General features: G+C 49.5%; 1 protein-coding gene across 1 annotated transcript in view; it reads right to left on the bottom strand.

Moving 5' to 3' along the window:
* Positions 1-14,194, bottom strand: part of GRAMD1B (GRAM domain containing 1B) — a 186,336-nt gene extending 172,142 nt beyond the window's left edge. The window contains exon 1 of the mRNA XM_040258245.1: positions 13,821-14,194. Coding sequence (XP_040114179.1) covers positions 13,821-14,194 — 374 coding nt within the window. The remainder of the gene's footprint in view (positions 1-13,820) is intronic.
* Positions 14,195-21,593: the final 7,399 nt, after the last annotated feature.

The following is a 21,593-nucleotide window of genomic DNA, read 5'->3' as shown; positions in this document are numbered from 1 at the left end:
ATAAACACTGATTGGATTAAGTAGCGGGGGAAAAGGGGTAGCAGGAAGGGTGCATCAATCACAAAATCCTTCTCTCCTGCAAGTGGAACAACTGTTGTCCCGATCTGGAATTAGAAGACTCAGAGAAAACTAGGAAAAGGAGTATTATCATGGCAACCACAGATCCAAAAATAAAAATAGCCTTCAAAGCTGCCACAGGTCCTCAGTGGGAAAAGGCTAGTCACTACCTGGGCCCCAGGTTGACCACAAGCCAAAACATTGTTCCCAAAGTGCCCTTGCACTCTGGAGCCTTGTTTTGTGAGCGGTCAACCACTCTCCACCTCATGATGCCAAGCTTGTCTCCTGGAATAGAGATCACCCTTACAACAGCAGCCATGTCTGGTCTGTGAGCACTCACAGTCTGAGGGAAGGCACAGCACAAAGGAAAAACCGTGAAAGAAATCAACAGGCTTAAAACAGACCAACCACACGCAGTGATCCAGATTTACATAAATGGCATGCAAGGGCATAGTTATTCAGCTTCAAGAGGACTTCTCGCTTTATAACACGATTTCCAATAGAATTTCATGAAAATCAAATTTCCTTACAGCTCTTCATCCATTTGACTATTCACTCTATAAGTATATATTTACTGGGCTCCTACTAGGATCCATGCAAAGAGTTTAGCAGGCACTGAATAAAACAAGCACTGAACAAAATTAACTCAACCTTCATAGCTTCTGATCCAGCGAAGGATACAATGAGATCAAACAGTCACAACTTAAGAACACAGATTTGTAATAAATACCCTAGTCAGGAAATACTTGCCAGAGGAGAGGGTAACTGAGCTAAGATACAAAGGAGATGAAGGGCAAGACGGCTAAGCAAGTCAGTGTTACAAAGGAGAAATTCCGTGTGGAGGAACGATGTCTGTGAAGACCTGGAAATAAAAGGAAGCATCCCTGGGACTTCCCTGGTGGTCCGGTGGTTAAGAATCTGCCCGGCCATGCAGCGGACAAGGGTTTGATCCCTGGTCAGGGAACGAAGATCCCACATGCCCTGGAGCAACTAAGCCCGTGCACCACAACCAGGAAGTTCACACACCTCAACAAAAGATCCCGTGTGACACAGCTAAGAGCTGATGCAGCCAAATAAATAAATTAATAAACAGGAAATAAAAGGAGGACCTCATCCGTGGCACTGAATGGTTACTCTGGCTGGAGGCCAAAGACTGAGAGTGGCAATGAAGGAAGCAGGAAGGAGAGCAGACGTGAAGTCATGAGGACCACTCTGGCTGCAGTGCCTGAAAAATGTATCGGAGAGACGGTGGTGGCCCAGGGAGCTGCAACAGTGGGGGAGGTGAGAAGACAGACTTCCTTCCAGGGAAGGAACCCTGGTGAGACTGAAGGGTCCCAATGCCCACCACAAGGAACAGAGGGGAACTGGTTTGGAGGGGAAAATGGAGTTAAGTTACGGACTGCTTTGAAGAACATTCCAATGGACATGTCCATCGGCCAGTTGAAGGGCTGAGCCTCAGGCTCAGGAAAGAAATGAGGTCTGAGAAGTGTATGTGAGACTGCTCATCATCAGGGAATAACTAAATTCAAAAGAGTGAGTAAAATAGCCCAAGGAGAGTATGTAGATTTAGGAGGAGGAGAGAGGTGGCAGAGTGAGGGGAGATAGAGAAGGAGAAATCAACCTAGATTCAAAACCTTAAGCAGACCAACACCGAAGAGACGAGACCACCAAGAGCAGACGCAAATTATAAAATTATAAACTCATTTTCAGCACCTATTAATAGATCAGAAAAGTGACATCTCATCAAAGAAACAACAAACCGCTATTCCAGCTTACCCTAACCAGAGCAGCAGACTCAGAAGCCTCACAGACCACCAAAGAAATCTGTGTTATTAACTAATGACAAAAACAGCATGATTCTTCAGTCACGTGTACTTAATTCTGTCTCACAACTCCATATTACAAACAAGAAAAGACACTGAGGCCCAGAGAGACTAAGTAACCTGTGCAGGCTCACATAGTAAAAAAATAAAAATAAAAGCAGAGTCTCCACCCCCATGGTGCCTCAGACAATCCCTTGGACTGATGTGAGCGAGGGCATTCGGCTAGGACGAACCATCATCCTGCCCCTAACAACAGACAAGGTCTGCAGGAGCTTCCTGGGTTCACTGATGAAGATATGGCTCCATCCTGGGCAAAGATGAGCTCCTTGGGACATGGAATGGGGGGATCACACAGTAAGGTTGCAGATCTCTTCTAGAACTATCTCTGCCACTCACCAGCCTCCTGGCCTTGGACCTTCCCAGTCTGCTCAAAGTTGAAAGGACTGGAGACTTCCCTGGTGGTCCAGTGGTTAAGAATCCACTTTGCAATGCAGAGGATAAGGGTTTGATCCCTGGTCAGGAAACTAAGATCCCACATACCACGAGGCAACTACTGAGCCCATGAACTCTGGAGTCCATGCGCCACAACTACTGAGCCTGTGCACTGCAACAAAATATCCTGCATGACTCAACAAAGATACCACCTGTTACAGCTAAGATCTGATGCAACCATATAAGCAAATAAATATTTTTTAAAAAGAGATAAATGAACAAATCCCACCCACCGTGAAGACTAGATTCTCTGACAGAGAAGGAGAACCAGAGCTGCAGGTACTAACAGGTAGCAGCTGAGGGCGAGAAAAGTCTAAGCAGGAGTGAAATCTAGGTCCCAGGACCCTTCTCCCTCCCAGCAAATCTTTTCCACAGACCTACTTTTTATGTTTTAGTCAGAATTCCATATGCTACTGAAATTATTTTTTGCACATTGGTCTCCCCAAAAGGCTATGAACTCCTCAAGGAAGGGCCACTTGTCTCCATCTCTGGGTCCCAAGCATACAGGACAGCAGCTGATTCACTGCAAGTGTCCAAAAGTGTTTGTTGAACTTGAGAATGACTTCTCCTGAATTATCTACATTTTCAGCCTGAACTCTCTGGTGTTGACAAACAGAGGCACTTTGGGAAGCAGTCCAGGCATGGAGAAGGCACTTTGGAGAACTGTCCAGTGTTCCTAAGAACTTTCTGAATGGGTGGGCCACTTCCTGCCTTGTTCCATCTGATTCCAGCTCTGTCTTTTAACACGTGTGGCCACCAGTCCCCCCACTGCACCTGCAGGGTCCCACAGCCCCCACCGGAGAACCAGTGAGGACCAAGTCACTGGTAGTGCAAACCAAGCTTCTCTTAGAATCTGGAAGCAACAGCCCGAGTTGCTAATAATAAGTCTCTGAAAGAATATTCTCAAAGGACACTGACCAGATAGTCTTCTCACCTTCCCTGAGGACAAAACAAGAGAGAACATGTTTGAATTATACCATGGAAGATTTCAGTTAGATCTTGGGCTCGAAAACACAGAAAGAAGTAACCAAGAGAGAAAAGGTGGTACAATCCTCCTTCCTGGGGCTTTTTTTTTTTTCTAATGGGATCTTCATATGCCAGGAAGATGTGCCTCACTGTAGACACAGGGAAGAGGCATGGTATCACCCAAGCTAAGGGCAAACTGTTCTCTGGAGAAGCTCCACCCTGTTCAGAGTAACCTTTATTACAGCCATTCCATCCAATCTTGAGAAACAACAGAAAGGTCAGGAAGAGCTCCAGAGTATAATGACCCAGCTGGGAAACAAATGGTTGCCGAACCAAGGCAGACTGCTCGGAGGGGTCAGACTGGCAGTCACACCAAGCTTGGGTCATGCAGAACAGGAGGATGAGATTAAACAGCATCTTTTTGATGAGAGGGCTCACATCCACCCACTTCAGAGAAATATCTCATCCTGATGACTCCTCCAGAAACTATGCTTCAGAAATTCTTTTTTCCTTATTTCACAGACTTACTTGTCCTTGACCTATGGGTTTATGTCTTCCCTTAACCTTTCACTGGTACAAGATACAGAAGAGCTGGTGAAAAAGAAAAGTCTCTCAGTTACAAAGAAACTCTGAGAACTTCCCTGGTGGTCCAGTGGTTGGGAATCTGCCTTCCAATGCAGGAGATGTGGGTTTGATCCCTGGTTGGGGAACTAAGATCCCACATGCCTTGGGGCAGCTGAGCACACGAGCCACAGTGAAGAGCCCACGTACCACAACAAGGACCCAGCACAGTCAAGGATAAAATAAATAAAATTTTTTAAAAAAGAAACTATGAATGAGAAAAAAATACTGGAAAATAATACACCAAGCATACTACTACCGGTTGGTTTAGCATAGTATTAAAATGATGAGCTCTTTTCCTTCTCCCTACTATCAAAAAGTTTTATATTAACTAGCTATTTGACTACACACAATCATCACTGACTTTTTCTTTCAATCTTTTGGTCAAACCATGTGGCATGTGGGATGTTAGTTCCTCCATACATTGGGAACATGAAGTCTTAACCACTGGACCACCAGGGAAGTCCCTCGCTGAGTTCTATATTTTATTCACTTAATTTTGGCTGTGCTGGGTCTTCATTGCTGTGTGTGAGCTTTCTCTAGTTGCAGTGCGAGGGCGTCTCGTTGCAGTGGCTCATTTCTAGAGCACATGGCTTCAGTGGTTGTGGTGCACAGCTGCCCCACAGCTTGTGGACTCTTCCGGGACGGGGGCTCGAACCTATGCCTCCTGCGTTGGCAGATTCTTCGCCACTGGACCACCAGGAAAGTTCCTCATTGACTTTAATAATGTAAAGATTCCTTTTAAGACAACAAGCTGTAAGATGCTTAGATTCAAAAATGTATTGCTAAACTAACTGTCCATTGTCATTCTGTATTTCCCAAGTTGCTGGAACAAACAATAAAGGGTTAACACACTCACCCCTGCCCAAAGGGGGCCCCAAGGCAAATTATTTCTGCATAGTGGCAAAAGAAAAGGGAAAAACCAAGTAGGTTGTGGATTATTTTTTTCAGTCCCCTCACTCAGCCCCCTCATTTCCTGACTAAACCTGTGAACCAAAAACAGAAAGAGCAAAAAATCTCTGTGGTCAGAGCATGGAGGAAGGAGGCATCAGGCTGGAAGAAGTTCCAGAGATGTGACAGATAGAAAGTAGCCCAAACTTTAGAGGTTAAAGTCAGAGGCCTGAGTTCCAGGCTGTAACCCAGATCTGCCACTGAGATGTGCCTAATCACCAGATTTCTTTATCTCATCTGCAAAATCAGGGTGGAAAACCAGAGCCAGAGTACGTGCAAAGAACGCAGAAGAAAGCGCTTCACAACCATCTGACCCAAAAGATGTATCAAGGCCTCAAATGAAAAAGCCATGGGTTTCCACCTCCCTCTCCTCTTTACCACTGGTCATAGCGAAAGCACAGCTGCACCTTCCTGGCGATGATTTTGATCAGATTATCAGAACTGAAAATCTGGGCACAGGGTCTGAAAACAGGGGAGAATATTTGACACTGGGACTTTCTTTTTTTTCCAAAATATTTATCTATTTATTTTTGGCCGTGCTAGGTCTTAGTTGCTGCGTGAGCTTTTCTCTTTGCGACAAGCAGGGGCTTGCCGGGCGTGGGCTTCTCATCTCGGTGGCTTCTTTAGTTGCAGGGCAGGAGCTCTGGGGCACTCGGGCTTCAGCCGGCGCTGCTCCTGGGCTCTAGAGCACAGGCTCAAGAGTTGTGGCGCCCAGGCTTAGTTGCTCTGAGGCATGTGGGATCTTCCTGGACTGGGGATCGAACCCATGTCTCCTGGATGGGCAGGCAGATTCTTCACCACTGAGCCACCAGGACTTCTTCCAGGAAGTGGCATACAGCTATCCACCCTGTGTCCAAGTGGCACGAGGTAGGGGTGGGGGTGGGCCAGGCCTGACATCTCTGTGCACCAGCTTGAAGCCTTTCCCATCCTGCCTTCCACATTCCATTTTCCACCCTGTGTCCTTCATCCGTGAGAACCCTCACCATCTCCTCTGAGAGAAAAAAGGTTCCTCAGGCTCCAAAGTCACAGGACAAGGGTTCATTAACCTCCTCCCATGCTGAAAAGCATCTCTCTTCACACGAGGTACCAACTGCCCCTTGGCAAGTCACCACACCAATCTGGGCTTCAGAGGGAAGCACCCCAAGAGGCCAGCGGCTCCAGGAAAAGCCTGCAGACATCGTAAAGCTCTGATACATACAGCAAGCCTGCAATCACCTCCCCAGGCTCTCGGACCAGCTTGGCTCTGTATCTGAACACCTGCTTCAGGGCCTAGTGGCTCACTCATTGGAGTCAGGAAGGAAATTCCCCACTGGCACCTCTGCCCTTCGAGTGCCTTAAGGAAAACTCCAGAGTTACCCTAGAAGCAATGATCAGTGACCAGCATAGCAACTGGTGCTGCTGGGAGAGACTAACCAAGCCAGGCAGAATTATCACCTGTTAATCTACCCCATGGAAATCCCAGTCTCTCCCCTTATATGGCACTGGCACCCCCTGAGTGTATAACCACCACGGAAACTGTCAAGATATCAACTGCCACGGAGGAAACTGGCCAGTGTGAATCAACCCACAGGGCTTAGATCTACCTTCTCAGTTTCCGCAAATTGTCTGAATCCGGAAACCACATCTACAGCCCAAGGCTGGCTGTTTCTCACGGAGCAGTTCACCTATACCGGGTAGCACCACCCTCATATAACCCCATGCTGACGCCCAACCCCTGGCCCCTACACACATCTCAGCATCCTATCCATCCTTCAAACCTCCTTCCCACCTCCCCCTCCATGTGACGTGCGTGCGTGTGTGCGTGCTAAGTTGCTTCAGTCGCATCGAGTCTTTGTGACCCCAGGGCCATAGCCCTCCAGGCTCCTCTGTCCACAGGCAGGAATACTGGAGTGGGTTGCCATGCTCTCCTCCAGGGGATATTTCCGACTCAGGGACTGAACACATGTGTCCTGCATCTCTTGCTCTGCAGGTGGATTCTTTACTATCGAGCCACCAGGGAAGACCCCCTCCACGTGGATGGGATCTCAAATACACAAGGGCCAACCATTCCCAGGCCCTGGGGAGATAGTGCTGTGTAGCTGCGAATAGCGCAGGTCTCAGGAATTAAAAGAACATGAATCAGATCTCACCCCTGCTTCTGTGTGACCAGAGCAAACGAATCTCTGAACTTCAGGTTCCTTGGCTGTATAACCCACCTGGGGCTTTGTTGGGAGGATTAAATGCAAATTTAAGGCACTTAGCAGAGAGTAAGATGCAGTCCCCGCCTTCAAGGAATTAAGGGTCTGGGTGAGGTTTAGTTTAACCTTATCCAGCACCAATTACTTTATCTGCTGACAAATCACAGGTCTCCTCTTTGATGCTCTGTGTGAAGAGACATGAATTCACTCCTTCTCACACTCTGTGCTTCTCCCATATGGCGGGGTCCTCACTGAGGTGATGGGTGTGGCATCTGGATACACTCATCAGATTGCTCCCTAGAAACTGAGCTGAAACTGGAAGCAAGACTCCCTCTGAAGGTCAGGGGAAGGGGATGAAGACTCAAGATAAACCAAGGAGGGAGTTCCCAGGTGGTCCAGTGGCCGGGACTCCACACTCACAATGCAGGGGGCCCAGGTGCAACAAAGAGTCCACACGCCACAACTAAGACCCGACGGAGCCAAATAAATAAATGAATGTTTTAAAACAGATACATTAATAAATACACTAGTGATGGGTAATCTCTACCTGCAAACACGCATGTCAGCTAGGTTGGCACCAGACAGATAACCAGGCCCGCCAGGCCTGCAGCGTCAGTGAGAGGTACCAGCTGAGATGAGATGTGCAGTCAGGAAGAAGACACGACAGGGTCGCTACGTCACAGAGAAGAGGAGACAGAAATGCCAAGGGAAAGCGGTGCAAGAGGTAGGACTAAGGAGGATGTCCTGGGGAGACAGAGAGACGCTCTGTGTCCCCCAGAAAGATAGCCCGAAGTCAGCCAGCCCCACCTACTCACCCGCTCCTTGGCACTCTCCCACCCTCCTATGCAGAATGACATCAGGATGCTGTCAGAAAAGTTGTATCTCTGTCCAATTCTGACCTCTTGCTGTATTCCAGCAGGTGAGAGGGACTCTGGTGCTCAATTTGGGTGTTGGGTTTTGTTAAAATTTAATTTATTTAATTTGTTAACTGTGCTGGGTCTTCTTTGCTGCTCTTGGGCTTTCTCGAGTTGCCGCGAGCGGGGGTTACTGTTTATTGTGGGCCCTGGACTCTTCAGCGCAGGCTCGGTAGTTGTGGTGCATGGGCTGAGTTGTTCTGGGGCACGTGGGACCTTCCCGGACCAGGGATCAAACCTGTGTCCCCTTCGTTGGCAGGTGGATTCTTATCCACTTGGCCACCAGGGAAATCTCTCAGTTTGGGTTTTAAACAATCACCACAACCAGTTATGGTGAAAGGATCTGGGGAGACACGTGGGTACTAGTTCTAAGAGCCTTCCCCATCACCTTCAGACTTCATTATTCACAGAGCTCAGAGGGCAACATGGCCAGCAAAAACCTGTGCCACCTTATGTCAAACAGTGGCCAAGATGAGAATCCCCAGCTGTAACAGTAACTGCTGGAAGAGTTGTGCAAGGCTCCAGCCTCCACCTCACACTCGGTTCACACAGAACAGCAAGAATTCACTGCCTCCGATACCACTCTGCACACGTCTCTCCCAGGTTCCAGAACCTACAATGGCTCCCCATTGAGTTGAATCCTCTCTGCAGACAAAGCACACTGTCCATAGGATCTCAATACATCTTTGTTGACTGACTGATTAATTGAAATTCAAACTCTTCAGCACACATCATAGTCTGTCAGCCCATCACATCACTACCCTCATTTTCCCACATCCCTCATTAAGACCATCCCCATCTTCAAGCCAACACATCCAAATTGTCTTCACTAAGAGGCATCTGGTTCCCATTCAAAACTCAGCTCCGCATAGAAAAGACTTGTGATGGCCTAGTCTGGAGGGGAGAGGATGGAGGACAAGGGGACTGAAGGTGATATATAACGGGTATGGATTTCTTTTCAAGGTCATGAAAATGTTCTAAAATTGGGGTGATCACTGCACATATTTGTAAATATACTAAAATATATACTGAATTGTGTACTTTAAAGTTGACTGAATTGTATGGCATGTAGATTATATGTGTACCAAGTCACTTCAGTTGGGTCTGACTCTGCAACCACATGGACTATAGCCCCCAGGCTCCTCTGTCTATGGGATTCTCCAGGCAAGAGTACTAGAGTGTGTTGCCATGCCCTCCTCCAGGGGATCTTCTCCACCTAGGGATCAAACCAGTGTCTCTTATGTCTTGCACTGGCAGCCAGGTTCTTCACCACTAGGATACCTGGGAAGATTATGTCTCAATAAAACCATCATACAGTAAAAAACTCAGTTCTGGACTCATCTCCTGTAGGATATTTTCCCTGACTCATGAATAAGGATACTTTCATTATAAAGAGTAGAGTAAAAGTAATCATTCATTCACTCGTTATTAATTTATCCATCAATGAACATCTATTGATCATAACAAAAGGCCAAGACAGTGCTAGACGGTGAAAATACAAAGATGAACCAGAAAAAATTAGACTCGGAGTACTCCAAGGTCCTTGCTAACTTCATCATTTTCTCTACTCCTATCTTCCCAAAGAAAAGAGGTCTCCTGATTATATTTTTATCTTTGTGCAGTTAAAACCCACAAGCTGGGACTTCCCTGGTGGTCCAGTGGTTAAGAATCTGCCTTCCAAAGCAGGGGACATGGGTTCAACCCCTGGTCGGGGAACAAAGATCCTGCATACTGCAAGGGAACTAAGCCCACACGCTCTGGAGCCTGCGTGCTGCAACTAGAGAAGTCCAGATGCCACAGCAAAGACCCAGTGTAGCAAAAAAAAAAAAAAAAAATCCACAAGTTGAGGCCCTCTCAGCCTCGTGCCCTCTACCATATGGGATAGAATGGCATCGAAGGCCTGCGAAGGGTCTTTTCTTTGGTGTGGAGAGGTAGACCTGGGGTGAGGATCACGACGAGGAAAGACGCCCTACAAGGCATGCTGTGCTCATCCCCTTATCTGAGCCAGAGCTGCGTCACTTCCCCATCAGCATCTCCAAATCCTGTAATGTGTGAGCAGCCCCGGGTTGCTGCTCCAGGACACGTGGGTACGTAACCTATACTCTGCAGCACACATCCCCCCTATGTGAGCCACTCACAGGAAGAGGACAACACTCCTTCCCCCTTGCACAGCAAAGGGATGTTTACAAAACATGTCCCCACATATCACTCTTGAGACCTGCCATCAATCTACAGGTAGTAAAGATGAAAGGAATTGTGCAAGGTTCCCCAGCTAACAAATGACAGGACTTAAATTTAAACCCAGGTCTCCTGACATGGGGCTTCCCTGGTGGCTCAGATGGTAAAGTTTCTGCCTGCAATGTGGGAGACTTGGCCTTGAGCTGGGTTGGGAAGATTCCCTGGAGAAGGGAAAGGCATCCTACTTCAGTATTCTTGCCAGGAGAACCCCAAGGACAGAGGAGCCTGACGGGCTACAGTCCATGGGGTCACCAAGAGTCAGACACGACTGAGCGACGAACACTTCCCTTTCTCCTGGTATGAGATCCAATGCTCTTTGGGCCCTATTGCCTCTAAATGCCAATTCCTTCTCAGGGAACCATCCTGGCCATCTACAATCACTCATTCACTTGACTGCTTCTTTTCTTTCCCAGAAACCTTCTATTTTTAAGGCCTAAAACAGACGGGCTTTTGTTTTAGCCACAATTGAGACAGATTCCAACAGGAGGCAGTTCCACAGCAGTTAAGAGTAGAGACTGGAGTCTGACAAATCTAGGTTTGAATCCAGAGATTGCCTTTTTCTACATATAAACCAACATTCTTCTAACCCAATAAGTCACCACAGAAAACAACTGCCAGTTTTTAAACTATTCCTAGAAGGTGAAAACCCCTCCTGATTTAAAAGTATATTCCCTGGGACTTCCCCAGTGATCCAGTGGAGAAGACTCCATGCTTCGGATGAAGGGGTCAGGGGTTCAAACCCTGGTTGGGGAACTGGACCCCAGAACTGGATCTTGTGACACAACAAGAGTTGGGATGCTGCAACTAAGACCCAGCATCTCACAGCAAAGATCAAGGATCCCGCTTGCCAAAGCCAAGACCTGCTGCTGCTGCTGCTGCTAAGTCGCTTCAGTCGTGTCCGACTCTGTGCGACCCCATAGACGACAGCCCACCAGGCTCCACCGTCCCTGGGATTCTCCAGGCAAGAACACTGGAGTGGGTTGCCATTTCTTTCTCCAAAGCATGAAAGTGAAAAGTGAAAGTGAGGTCGCTCGCTGCATTCAAATAAATAAAGAAATATGAATACTTTAAAAAATAAATAAATAAAAGTTTGTCCCCTGCTCCAACAAAAATGAAGATTCCACTGAACCTTTTTTTTTGGAGGACGGGGGCAGGCTTAGAGGATCTTAGTTCCCTGACCAGGGATCAAACCTGTGCCCTCTGCAGTGAAATTGCTGGACTGCCAGGAAATTCCCTGTACTGCACCTTCAGAGAACTCAAAACCAAGAGAGACATCTCAAAACCAAGACACTACATCTTCCTAAAATAACCAAATCCACCCTATCCCCACCCTGACTACCAATGTAAGACTCCTCAGTATACATGACAGAATCTCAGGGTCAAATCTCAGGGTCTTTTAGGGTCTCTCACATTTGAGGGGAAGCTGACAAACCAGGATGAACTATTTTAGTTCAAGATTAGCTCCCATCAGGCTTCCCTGGTGGCTCAGCGACAGAGAATCCACCTGCAAATGTAGGAGGTACTGGTTTGATCCCTGATCTGGGAAGGTCCCAAATGCCGTGGAGCAACTAAGCCCATGTGCCACAACTACTGAGCCATGCTCTGGAGCCTGGGAATCGCAACTACTGAAGTCTACACGCCCTAGAGCCTGTGCTCTGCAATGAGAAACCCACACACCACATCTAGAGAGTAGGCCCCCGCTCGCTGCAGCTAGACAAAAGCCCACACACCAATGAAGATCCAGCACAGCCAAAAATAAATAAACAAATAAATAAAATTACAATTTTTTAAAGTACAGCCTTAATCCTTTTAAAAATAAAAAATTTAAAAATTAGCTCCCACCAAGTTTGTCCCATTTCCCTCCACTCTCTGGGAAAGGCAGCAGGATGATGGACAAGTACAGAAAGAACTGTTATCCTCAGGTTCCCGAAAAGCCCCAGAACAAAGCTTTACATCTTCGCCTGCAGAGATAACCACATCCAGTCATTACAACCAAAAAGAGAAAGAGAGCCTGGCAGGCTGAGAACGCTCATCGTCCACATAACCCGGCTCAATTTCTCAGCGTCCTCTCGAAGACACACCTCATCCTGTTCTCATGTTTGTAGGTACTGTTTCCCTTTCCTGATCTCATGTCCCCGATATCATACTCTTCCTGCTGTTTTCTACTACCTGTCTGTGCGTGTCATGGTTTGAGCCTCTTCCTTCCCGGAGCCTTCCTCCTCTTTGCTGTACAGTCAGTACCACGTGCCACGTGTGCATGCTCTGTTGCTAAGTCTTGTCTGACTATCTGAGACCCCACAGACAGTGGTCCACCAGGCTCCTCTGTCCAAGGGATTTTTCAGGCAAGAATACTGGAGTGGGTTGCCATTTCCCCCTCCAGGGGATCCTCCTGATGCAGGGACTGAACCCTTCTCTCCTGCATCTCCTGCACTAACTGGCGGAGTCCTCACCACTGCACCACCTGGGAAGCCTCCACCACATGACACACATAGACTTGTAAAGATTCCATCTCCTCAATCCCAGGGAGACTCACAGGCCTTAATTTCTTATCCTAGTGGCCTCCCATCCTCCTCCTTAACTACCGCATCCCCGCACTCTACCCACCCCACCCCCACCTCCTGCCTCCCGGCCACAGCACCCTCAGCTAGTATCAGACAACTCACAAGAACATTCAATCAATACTTGTTGAGCTGAGATGAATGGAATTGAACAGACTGGGAGGAGGTGTCCAGGAAAAGGTCGCCAATCGCTCAGCTGCCTCACACAAAGGCACAGACCATTGTTAAGATACAGGGTCTGAGAGTAAATGAGTAGGTACAAGATCTCAATGAGCCAGTAAGGACAGCCCCCTGTCCCCTCCACCAGGCAACTGGCTTGCCTTAAACCTAACTCCCTTCTTCCTCCAAGGCTGTGTGGAGCTGCCCTACCTGTCTCTTAGACAAATTCTCAGGCAAAAAGTAGCTGGCACAAACTACAATGGTGTGAACCGGGCCTAGCTGTCTAAAGATTCTCTGTGGTAGGAAACCTGACTCACTCAATGTGAATACACCTCCTCTACACGTGGGGGGCCAGGAAAGACAACCTGGGGTGGCCAAAAATTAAATAATCAACATTAAAACGGAGCTTAGAGACTGAAGTCTGAGTGGAGGAACCACTTCATTTCTCTTGCCTTCTACGATCTCCATCAGTGGGACTGAGAGGTACCTACCACAAAAAGCTTCTGTGAGGATTAAATGTGGAGATAGACGGTGCAGGGCGCATCCTACTGACCCGAGCTTGCTAAGGGTTCAGTAAACACTAGCTGCTATGGTTTTTCTACTCGTGTCGCTGTGAGGATCCGATGGGTGGGAACGCAGCGTGAAGCCCCGTGTACACGTGTACTGTACACTCACCGGGCCCCACCTGGGCTGGGAAGACGGGTCACACGTGGGCAAGCCGTCCACTCGGGAGAAGGGCTCCTGTAATCCTCCGCGAAGTTTCCCGGGTGCCCTGGGACCGCCCCCCCCCCTTGCCCCCGCCCCGGAGGCTCTGGGGAGGCCGGAGGAGGAACGGGGAAGAAGGCGGGACGGGACGGCACGTACCTGCTTTCGCTGCCCTCCTTCCGCTCCCTCACCCGCAGCCACTTGCGCAGGAGGAAGCGTTTGCGGCGCGGGGAAGCGCTGGGCGTGGAGCAGTTGGACCACGGGGTGTCCTCGTCGCTGGAGGGCGTGATCTCGATGGATGGCAGCTGCAGGAACTCCTTGCCGGGCGCCAAGACGCCGGGCAGGTCCCCGCTCAGCCCGGCCTCCAGGCTCGGCTCCTGCACGTTCTTGGTGCGGCGCATCTTGAAGCGCCGGCGGCGAAGCGTGGGGGTCGACGAGCTGGACCAGACCGGGCTGCCCTCGGGCGCGCCCCGCGGCTCGGGCACCTGCAGGGCGGGCGGCTGCAGACTCTCCATCATGTTGGCTGCCGGCATGGGACCCGCTGCCTCCGCGCTGCCCCGGCGCCTCGTCGCCCGCCGGCCCGGCTCCCCTGCCCTCGCCCGCGGCGCCCGGCCTCTCACGTTAGGAAACGCTCGCCGCTCGAGCCGCGAGCAGACCCAGCTCGTCCCCCGGAGCGCCGCGCGGGCGGAGGGGGCGCGGGGGCTGGCGGCGCGGCCGCCTGGATTCGAACTCGGCGGCCCGCCGCCGCCCGGCCGCCCTCTCCGGGGTTCCCCTCGCGCGCCCTCTTGTTTTCCTTCGGCGGCGCTCCCTCGCCGGCTGGCGACCGTGCCCGAGCGGGACTCGGCGGCCCGCGCCCCCAGGGGAGGCTCGGCAAACTCTCAGTGGTTTGCGTTCGGCAGACTAGGCTGGGGAGCCGGCTTGGCGCTGCAGGGAGGCAGAGAGCGGGAGGAAGGGGCAGAGGGAGGAGGAAGACGGGGAGAGAGAGAGAGAGAGGAAGCAGACGCTGGATAAAAACAAAAGAGGAGGAGCAGGGGGCGAGGAGCGGGCAAGGGGGCGGGGGTCACGTCTGTCCAGAAGGGGCGTGCACAGGCGGCGACAGCTAGTGTAACAGTACCCGGGATCCCTGGGGAGGGACTCTACCTTCGAGTCCCGGCTGCTCCAATCAGCCTAATGAAACAGGATCACGGCCCAAACTTTCTCAAAGCGACGATTGGCCGGGCAGCTCTCATTACTGTTAACTCCTAGCTTTTTCTAGGAGGGGGAGCGGGGCGGTGTGGGGGTGGGGGAGAACCCAAGGAATTCAGGCCATAATCGCCAGGGCCACCCAAGCATACAGGGTTGAGGCGGGGAAACTAGGAGATTCTTCGGGCAGGATCTCCTCTGCTGAGAAAGGTGCTTTCTTTGAATCACTTGGGGTACAGGCGGGGGCACAGGAAGCCCGGACAAAGTCAGAGGGGAGGTCAGTAAGGTTCCTAGAGGCTGCTTCCAAAATGACAAGCTGAGAAGAGAGGACAGCTCTGTGGAATAAGCCGAAAACAGCACTCATGACGTACGGAAGAAGGACAGACAACAGGACCTGAGAGACACAGAGCACAACGGGACCAGTCAGGAAAAGGGGGGTGGTCTCTACATCTTGAGTGACCCCCTCCATATCAGAGCCCCATTCCATGCACAGAATAAAATTAGAGGAAGGTGAGCGTGAAGCAAAGGGTGTCCCGGGGAATTGAGGGTACTCCCTTTACATTTCTGGGGGCTGGGTCAATTCTGCTTCCACTTGCATGGTCTGGGTCACAAAACATCTGTATGTCCCCAGGTCATGGAACCTAGAAAGTCTGGGTCAGTCCTGTAGTTCCCAAGCTATGCTGAACCCCTCACTCTCTAGACCCAGGTTCCACCCTAAGAGACTGGCCCTAGAACTGATCCACCTCACTGAGGAATCCTCTGTCAAGATTGAGTCTAAAGAGCCCAGCTCCTATAGCAAAGAAGTTAATAGCCACCCTCCCTCCCAGGCCAGCCCATATGCCTCTCCAGTAAGTCTTACATGTAAGAACCAAAGTAGAGATGTGTGTATGTGTGTGCTTAGTTACTTAGTCATGTCTGACTCTGTGCGACCCCATGGACTGTAGCCCACTAGGCTCCTCTGTCCATGGGACTTCCCAGGCAAGAATACTGGAGTGGGTTGCCATTTCCTCCTCCAGGGGATCTTCCCAACCCAGGGATCGAACCCACATCTCCTGGACTGGCAGGCGGATTCTTTACCATTCTTTACTTCCCTGAGCCACCAGGGAAGCCCCAAGTAGAGATGAGAGCTTTCAGACAGACCAGGAGGAACACAAATAATGCACCTTGAAGTCCAAGATGCGGTTCACCTTGTCCTCTCTGCCCTTTCTGTGAGTCCTGGAGGGAACCAATGCCTTGTTTCTGTGCCAGGATGGTCACAAGAGCATGTCACAAATGTCCCAAAGCTGAGGGGAAACCACATTCCTAAAGACTACCAGGGCTCTGTGAGAAAACACACCCCTTCAGTTCGTGTGACAGCTGGCCCTGGGTCCACCGTGCCCTGCAGTGACATCTGGGGAGGGGGCATGGTTCCAGGCATCCTGACACTGCACAGCCTCCCCAAGGCCAGGGAGCTGGGGGAAGTACATTTCGCTCGGGGCGAGACAGACCATAGCCCAAAAAACTAGAGCCAGTTGTTCAGTCGCTAAATTGTGTCCAACTCTTTGCGGCCCCGTGGACTGCAGCATGCCGGGTTTCTCTGTCCACTGTCTCCTGGAGTTGGCTCAAGTTCATGTTCATTCAGTCGACGATGCCATCCAACCATCTCATCTGTTGTTCCCTTCTCCTCCTGCCTTCAATCTTTTCCAGCATCAGGGTCTTTTCCAATTCCTGGCCAGAGCCAGACCACCCATAAACGTCTTCCTGGAAGAGTGGCCTGTCTTGTTTCTGACTCTTTTCCACATCCGGTCACTGGCTCTCTCAAGGGGGCTCAGTATCACTCTATTTTCACTCCTGGATGTGTCACGGAAAGGAGAAACCCCTTGCCATCAGGTGTCAGGCCGGGCGAGCAGCCGGACACTGCATCCGGCTCTGGGAATGCCAAGGAGGCCGGGCTGCCACTCCACTCTTCAGGCTCCGGAACTAAGCCACAGAGTTGCTCACTGCCTTGGATTTCCTCCAAGGATGAGCGCTCTGCCGGGGATCTGATAACTTCTCGGTTCAAGGAACCTGCTTGTTGAGGGGCTGTTGAAGTCAGAGAGCCGGGTCTTGGGGGTTTAGCGGGCAACAGGAAGGTAAGTCACTACCATTCACCAGGGAGCCACAAAACAAAACAAGACAAAACAAAACAGGAGGATCCACAGACAGGTGCCCAAAGATCCCATGGGTACTTGGGGGAAAGGGAAATTCACCAAGAAGGGCAGCCCCCTTTGACGCTGACCGTGAGCCCTCTGAATTTAAACATACGCCTCTTAAAAGGAAGAAAACTCAGCAATTTCCTCTTCCCACACACCTCAGCCACTTTTCCACCCACGAGAGATTCTGGATCTAAAATCTAAACTCCTGTGAGATTTAATTTAAGCCTTGTGCCCAGCAGTCCTGGAGAATGATCATTTACGTCTCCTCCGGCCTGAGGGAAAACCTCCTCCACACTCAATCTGTGAGTGTTTCACTTGGCTGGAAAGCAGATAGGTGAAGCCCCCGGCCACTGCCCTGGCTCACCTCCACCTGCACTCTTGGCTTCAAGAAAAGAGAGTACTTGTCACCCCATAAAACCATATTTTTTTAGGTCCAATAGTTAAGCCTTCGCCTTCCAATGCTGGAGATGAGGGTTCGATCCCTGGTCAGGGAGCTAGGATCTCACATGCCTTGTGGCCAAAACTACCGAAACATACAACAGAAGCAATATTGTAACGAAGTCAATAAAGACTTTAAAAATGGGCCACATCTAAAACATAAAAATTAAAAAAAATAAACCTTTCTCAAAGCACATCCACCAGAAACTAACACAACATGGTAAACCAACTCTGTGTGCTAAGTCGCTTCAGTCACATCCGACTCTGTGCGACCCTATGGACGGCAGCCCTCCAAGCGCCTCTGTCCATGGGATTCTCCACGCAAGAATACTGGACCAGTGGGCTGCCGTGCCCTCCTCCAGGGGATCTTCCCGACCCAGAGATGGAACCCGTGTTTCTTACGTCTCCTGCATTGGCAGGCGGGTTCTTTACCACTATCAACACCTGGGAAGCCCCCAAATCAACTCTTTTTCAATTAAAAAAAATTATTTTTAAAAAAACCACATTCCTCATTCCACCACCTTCAGCTGTTTACTTGTCCCTATCAAGTAAGATGATAAATGGGACATTAGTTTGAAATTGAAATGCCCTCCAGCTACCAGTCGTCATTACAGTGAAAACTCTATGCACATTGAGGGAAGAGTGAAGTTTGTCCTTCTTTGGATTCTGTCCAGTGTCCTGCGTGTTCTGTTTGTAGAGTAAACTTTACACTTTCATAAAGAGCTTTCATACATAATATTTTATCTTCCAGTGACCCTAGCAGATGTTATTACCTTCATTTTGTAATTTATTGAAGTGAGACACAGAAAGATATCCAAGGTCGCAGATAAAAACACAATAATTGATCCATGACAAAGCCCGAACTTGAGCCAGGGTCATCTGAAGCTAGTTAGAGGCCACCCAAATCTCATCAAATGCATCAGCTCTGGACATCAGGTCCCTTGCAAGCAACATAATTTTACCAGCCCTGATCTTAGTTGGCTATATCACTAAACGACATGAAACCATTCAGTTCCAACTGTTATTTTACAACTGAGGAAATGGAAATGCAAAGTTTTGAAAAACAGTTTCTCAGAGGAGCTGGTGTCAGGGGGTCAGGACTAAAGAGCTTCAGTCACTGCATTTTTCTCCAATTCCCCCCACCCCACCCCACCCCTCATCACTTCTCTCCCATATTTGGCTCTCAGCTGACTCAGAGGTGCCCTCACCTCTGGCCCCCCAGACAGGTGGTGCCCAAACACCCAGGCCTCCCTTCCCCCAGCTCACAGCCAGGCCTCTAGACTTTAATGAAAGGAGCTCATATTACCAAGCAACTGTTGTTTATTCTCAACTGTTCAGGCTCCCTTTTCCTGCAGACACAAGACACCCAGCACCTGTCTTATTACTTTGGGAGATCCACAAACTCCAGAGTCCATTATTGAGTGGGAAACTTCCAGGAGGGAACATAACTGAAACATAGCAGCTATGAAGCTAGATTCCTCCCGGATGCACATCCAGGTGAGTGGGAAATGGAAGGAGCAGGCCCCCACGGACCCGTATCCCTCCAGCCCTAAGGATGCCAAGGGCAGGCAACTCCCAAGAGCACGTACAGGTATGTCCCCTCCAACACGGCTGCCACAAGACAGTCAGTCCCCACCCTCAAGGAGAGGACACAGAATCTCTCTCCCGCATGGCATCAGAGTAGCCAGACCCAAAGGCTCCCATGGAGCGGAGAAAGAAGCAGGAAGTGGGCGTTCACAAAGAGGAACTTGCTGCCATCAGAGAAACTGGAAATTCTGATAGAACTGTGGATGAGGCCGTGAGAGCAGTGTAATAAACTGTCTTCAGAAACAAAATGAAGCACGGCTGGGTGGGACTCGGAAACTCTCCTTCTGTTACCGAGCAAGCAAAAATGAGTTTGGGACTTTCCCTGTGGCTCCAGTGGCTAAGACTCTGTGCTTCCATTGCAGAGGCCTGGGTTCAGTCCCTGGTCAGGGAACTAGATCCCTGACGCCACAACTAAGAATTCACGTGCCACAACTAAAGATCCTACGTGCTGAAACTAAGAAATCACATAAATAAACAACAGAGGCAATGAGTTTGTGCGGCACTCAGGGTGGGAGATTCAGGTTAGATGATAAACATTCCCCGAGAGGAAGGCCAGGTAAGGGCTGCAGTGGATGCTCAAAGATGGTGACAGGGCAGCTTTCTCTGCACAGCTCCAAAGGTAAATGGAACCTGATTAGAGGCAGAGGCAAGGAAGAATTTTCTGGTAAAGGCCCAACCATCATGGATCTGTGGAGCCCAGATTCTCTCTCTTTTAAATAAAAGCAATTCATTTAGGCCTAAAACAAAGTCCATCTGAACTGATACATTTCTGACTCCAGCCATTCTGATTACCGGATACTAAACACCTCTCTGAAACTCACAGAAAGCTTTTGTATCTTGCACTGTGACACAGAAATACAGGGACCAATGACCAGGGTGGTGAGGGACAAGGAGCTGGCAGTAGGGACTGGGGAGACAGGTGGAATTGGAGACCGTAAACGTCAAGCTGTCCCCTGGTGGCTTGAGTCTGTTCCTTCCTCTAATCCCTACCTCATCGCCCCATGCACGAGCTCCCTACTGAAGCCATCAATGCAGTTTCCACATTCAACCCCTGTAGTTGGAGGGGGCTGGAGGATGTTGGCTAAACACAACCTAAATAAAACCACGGTGGACCAGCCTCACCTCTGGCTTCTCCTCTGAAGAAAAGAATGAGCTTCAGGACTTTTCCCGTTTCAGTTCCCAAGGACTGTGCACTGGCAAGGCCTCTCAGCCCTGGGAAATGCACAAGGTTGACGGCGTGCTTCCGCCAGCCTCCGTGGGGGTCAGGGTGAGCAATGACGTCACCCCAGGAGGACTGTCGCCAGATAAGCCTCCCTGGTTTAACTGCTCATCAAAAGACTTAGGAGTCAAACCAGACTCTTTTGCACAACACTTGGCTGACCCTGTTTTTTCAGACAGGCATCATCACTTGTCCTCTAAATCTTCCAAGGACATCAGGGCTGGAAAAGACTTTCTGCGGTCCCTCCACCCATCCATTCCAGGGGAGGCAGCTGGCCTGCTTTGAGTGGTCTGCTGCCTTCCTCAGAAGGGTCCCCACATACTGTAGGCGCTGTAAACTAGTGACCGCGTGCACAGGCTCACATGGCTGCTCTCTGCTCTTCCAAGCCCTTCCCCCACTTACCATTAGATTGGGGGTGAGTTATTTAATTTCTCTGTGTCCCTGTTTCCTATCTAAAAAAAAAAAAGAAAACAAGATAATTAACAATGTCTCCCTCCTACAGCTGTGGTGAGCCTCTGAACAGCATAGGACACTTAGAATAGTGCTTGGCACATAGTAAGCGTGTTATAAATGTCGGCCTTTTTGTACCTAATTAAGTCTCCGTTATAAGACCTGTATTAGGAAACATGACTACTTCTGTTGATTTTCCATTCAGTTTAATTTTAAGAGTCCTTGTTAAGCTAGAGAACCACATGAGGTTCCTTGGTAAGCCCTGGGGAGACAGCAAGCTAAGAAGGACAAAGTGTGTGCATTGGAGCATACAGCCTAGCAAGGCAGAATGAATGAAGTGCAAAATATAAGTGCAAACAGGTGCGAACAGAAAATCAATTTTAACGAGAGGGAAAAAGGTGGTCTAGGCAGGCTCCATGGAGGCATTAGTACTTAAGACGTAAAGTATGAATTTCACTAGAAAAGATGAATGGAGCACTCTGGAGTAAAGGAACTGTTTGAGTAAGGGGACTGAAAAGAAGAAGAAGGAAAAGAAAACCCCCGGGGAGTTTTGGAAAATAGAGAAGTCAGGGCTTATGGAAGGACACATAGAGGAGGCAAGGCAAGACAAACAAGAGGGTCAGATTGGTGAGTATTCAAAGTTTAGTTCTAGTCTTTATTTTTTAAAAATATTTTATTTGTTTATTTGGCTGTGTCAGGTCTTAGTTGTGGTGTTCAGGTTTTCTAGCTGTGGAGTGGGGGCTTAGCTGCCCCATGGCATGTGGGATCCTAGTTCCCCGACCAGAGACGGAATCCACGTCCCCTGCATTGCAAGGCAGATTCTCAACCACTGGGCCACCAGGGAAGTCCCTAGTTCTATTCTTTAAACAAAGGGATGCTATT

This window comes from Oryx dammah, unplaced genomic scaffold, assembly GCF_014754425.2.
Source record: "Oryx dammah isolate SB20612 unplaced genomic scaffold, SCBI_Odam_1.1 HiC_scaffold_17, whole genome shotgun sequence".
Classification (NCBI taxonomy): Eukaryota; Metazoa; Chordata; class Mammalia; order Artiodactyla; family Bovidae; genus Oryx; species Oryx dammah.
This window is presented reverse-complemented; position numbering and strand designations above follow the sequence as displayed.